General features: G+C 42.6%; 1 protein-coding gene across 1 annotated transcript; it reads left to right on the forward strand.

Moving 5' to 3' along the window:
• On the forward strand, positions 629-1,982 carry LOC8080383 (expansin-A23). Its single transcript, XM_002451887.2, has 3 exons — positions 629-922; positions 1,006-1,324; positions 1,452-1,982. Exons 1-3 carry the CDS (start codon positions 775-777, stop codon positions 1,762-1,764), a joined length of 780 nt encoding a protein of 259 aa, XP_002451932.1. The 5' UTR covers positions 629-774; the 3' UTR covers positions 1,765-1,982.

The raw sequence follows: 2,831 nt of genomic DNA on the forward strand, positions 1-2,831 counted from the left end.
CAAACGACCGACGACATCCTTTCTTAGACAAGGGGAGAGCCGTTCATTTCGTACCCGCGCGCGTCTGCAGTGGATTATACTAGTAGTAAGTATTATCGCCTTGTTCAGTTGCCAAACAAATTTGGTTTTGAGCGCTGTAGCGTTATCTTTTGTATTTTACAATTGTTGTCCAACTATAGACTAACTAGACTCAAAAAAGATTCGTATTGTAAATTACAAATGAACTGTGAAATTAATTATTTTTTATATTTATATTTAATATTTCATATTTGCGTCTAAAGATTCGATGTGACAGGGAATCTTGAAATTTTTTAGAACTATAAACAAGGCCTATATACATATTATCATATATATAACGCGCATCTGTGGCGGCGGCGTACTTGCGACTCTCTTGTGGAATATTGCACCTTAAGCCATGCATATGTTTGAGCTGCACATAGCCATAGATATATGCACGTACGCTAGCTAGTGGATTACCAGGCTTGCTTCGTTGGACCCACTTACCAATCCCAAGCCGGCCGGCAGCCGCCAATCAACCGTAATCACGAAGGCCTCAACCGTCATTACGAAGGCTAGTGGTGTTTGTTGTGTGTATATATACACACGACCGATCATCATCGATTCATCACAACAAAATCCGTCCATACCCATACTTACATATATCTACAGACTGCACCCACCAACAATTTATTCAGGCTACACGATCTCCAATTTCTGAGCTACATATATACAGTAGTACTCCAGATTCTTCTCGATCGTACGGTTCTTAGAGGTATGGCCGTTTCAGCTCGAGTCTTCACGCTCTTGCTGCTCGCAGCTGCCGGTTGGGTGCCGGCCATGGCAGCTAATGCTCCTGCACCAACCGGGTGGCTGAAGGCGCATGCCACCTTCTACGGAGGCGCTGATGCCTCCGACACCATGGGTAAGCTAGCTGTGTGCTGGCCGACGATATCACATCCGTCATCGTCTGATCTAATAATGTATATATGTATGTATTGATGGCAGGCGGCGCGTGCGGGTATGGGAACCTCTACTCCCAGGGCTATGGTACGCGGACGGCGGCGCTGAGCACGGTCCTCTTCAACGACGGCGCCTCGTGCGGGCAGTGCTACAAGATCGCTTGTGACCGCAAGAGAGCTGATCCGATGTTCTGTAAACCTGGTGTCACGGTGACCGTCACGGCCACAAACTTCTGCCCACCCAACATGGCGCTGCCCGAGGGGGGTTGGTGCAATCAGCATCGCCCGCACTTCGACATGGCGCAGCCGGCATTTGAGAAGATCGGCGTGTACAGCGGCGGTATTATCCCCGTCATGTACAAGAGGTATATATTTTTATGTCATTTCCTACATACCTCTTCCAAGCTAGCTTCAATCTATCATAAATAAAACAGAAAAATTAATGGGATGCAATGCAATATCCTAATACTACAACTAATTCCTTGCTTGTAGAGTTCCTTGCGTGAAGCGAGGTGGCGTCAGGTTCAGCGTCAACGGCCATGACTACTTCAATCTTGTGCTTGTAACCAATGTTGCGGCTGCCGGCTCCATCAAGTCCATGGAAGTCAAGACGTCCAATTCAAGTAACTGGTCTCCAATGGCACGTAACTGGGGTGCAAACTGGCACTCTCTTGCATATCTTACAGGGCAGATGCTCTCATTTAGGCTCACAGACACGGATGGGCAAACTATTGAATTCACAGATGTGGTGCCACAAGGATGGAAGTTTGGCCAAACATTTGCATCCAAGTTGCAGTTCATGTGATGATGAGAGCTCCATCATCCAGGATTATTATTTATAGGAGTTTGATTTAAAGATGTATAACTGGTCAAAATGCATGAATAATGGAGTTGCTTGTATATTGTACTTGTACTCATCAGCCAACGCTATATGTATGGCTTTGTATCTCTCATTCTTCCTATTGTACAGTCCTATGTTTTATTTTTTATGGTGTATATAAATATGTTCAGTTTATGTCTTCAGTAATTCTGTTGTACCAATGTAAACGTACAATGGTTACATGAGTTATTGCTAATACAATAATAACTTTGCTGGATATTCTGTCGAGCAACAATTATGAATGCCAACGAACCGATATCAACCAAATCGAGGCTATAACACCCTCATGACAGTGGTTATAGTTCAATGTAATAATAGGTCGAACTCCATAAATGATAACATAAAATGCTTTTAATAATTAGGTTGTTGTGTTTCCAATGAAACTTTAGGATTAGAATGATACTTGTCGTTGAATTCCCTGGTGCTAGTACATCTCAAGATTATTGATAAAGTCGCCATAAATATTTTACTGTTAAGAGGCATGTGGTCTACCACTAAAACATGCACTCAATAGATCTTAGGATTAACCAAAATCCAAACCGACAGATTACGCGATAATAAATCCAACCAACTACACTCTTTAACTATTCGTATGGTACTTAATTTGCCTTGAGTTTCCTTGGTCCTACATCAAGGGATCATTCTTTAGAGTACTACCATGTTATGATAAGTCTTGAATTTATTCAGTTGTTAAGGATCTGCTGACACAAATTGTTTTTTTGTGAATGTGCCTGAGCATGTGTTTCATTAAGAGAAAAAGAATTACACAATGTTGCTCCAAGAGAACCCTGTAGCTCAGACTACAAATAGCAAAGCTAGTGGTTAGAAACCTAGATCGACCAAAAGCAACTAGAGAAAGAAGAGACGACTGGAAAAGGACCCTCTACCTCAAAACTATAATCGACTAGATGTGTGAAAGGAAGATTACACCAACAATGGTTGCCAACAAAGAAGATGAAGCTGCGGTGGCAAAGCATACACTGATAAGAGAC

The sequence above is a fragment of the Sorghum bicolor genome, chromosome 4 (assembly GCF_000003195.3).
Source record: "Sorghum bicolor cultivar BTx623 chromosome 4, Sorghum_bicolor_NCBIv3, whole genome shotgun sequence".
Lineage (NCBI taxonomy): Eukaryota > Viridiplantae > Streptophyta > Magnoliopsida > Poales > Poaceae > Sorghum > Sorghum bicolor.

Bases quoted from the DNA above. Each gene is read 5' to 3' on its own strand.
- LOC8080383 (XM_002451887.2), top strand. From the start codon at position 775: ATGGCCGTTTCAGCTCGAGTCTTCACGCTCTTGCTGCTCGCAGCTGCC. The intron at 923-1,005 runs GTAAGCTAGCTG...TATTGATGGCAG, and splicing joins TGATGCCTCCGACACCATGG to GCGGCGCGTGCGGGTATGGG. The intron at 1,325-1,451 runs GTATATATTTTT...CCTTGCTTGTAG, and splicing joins ATCCCCGTCATGTACAAGAG to AGTTCCTTGCGTGAAGCGAG.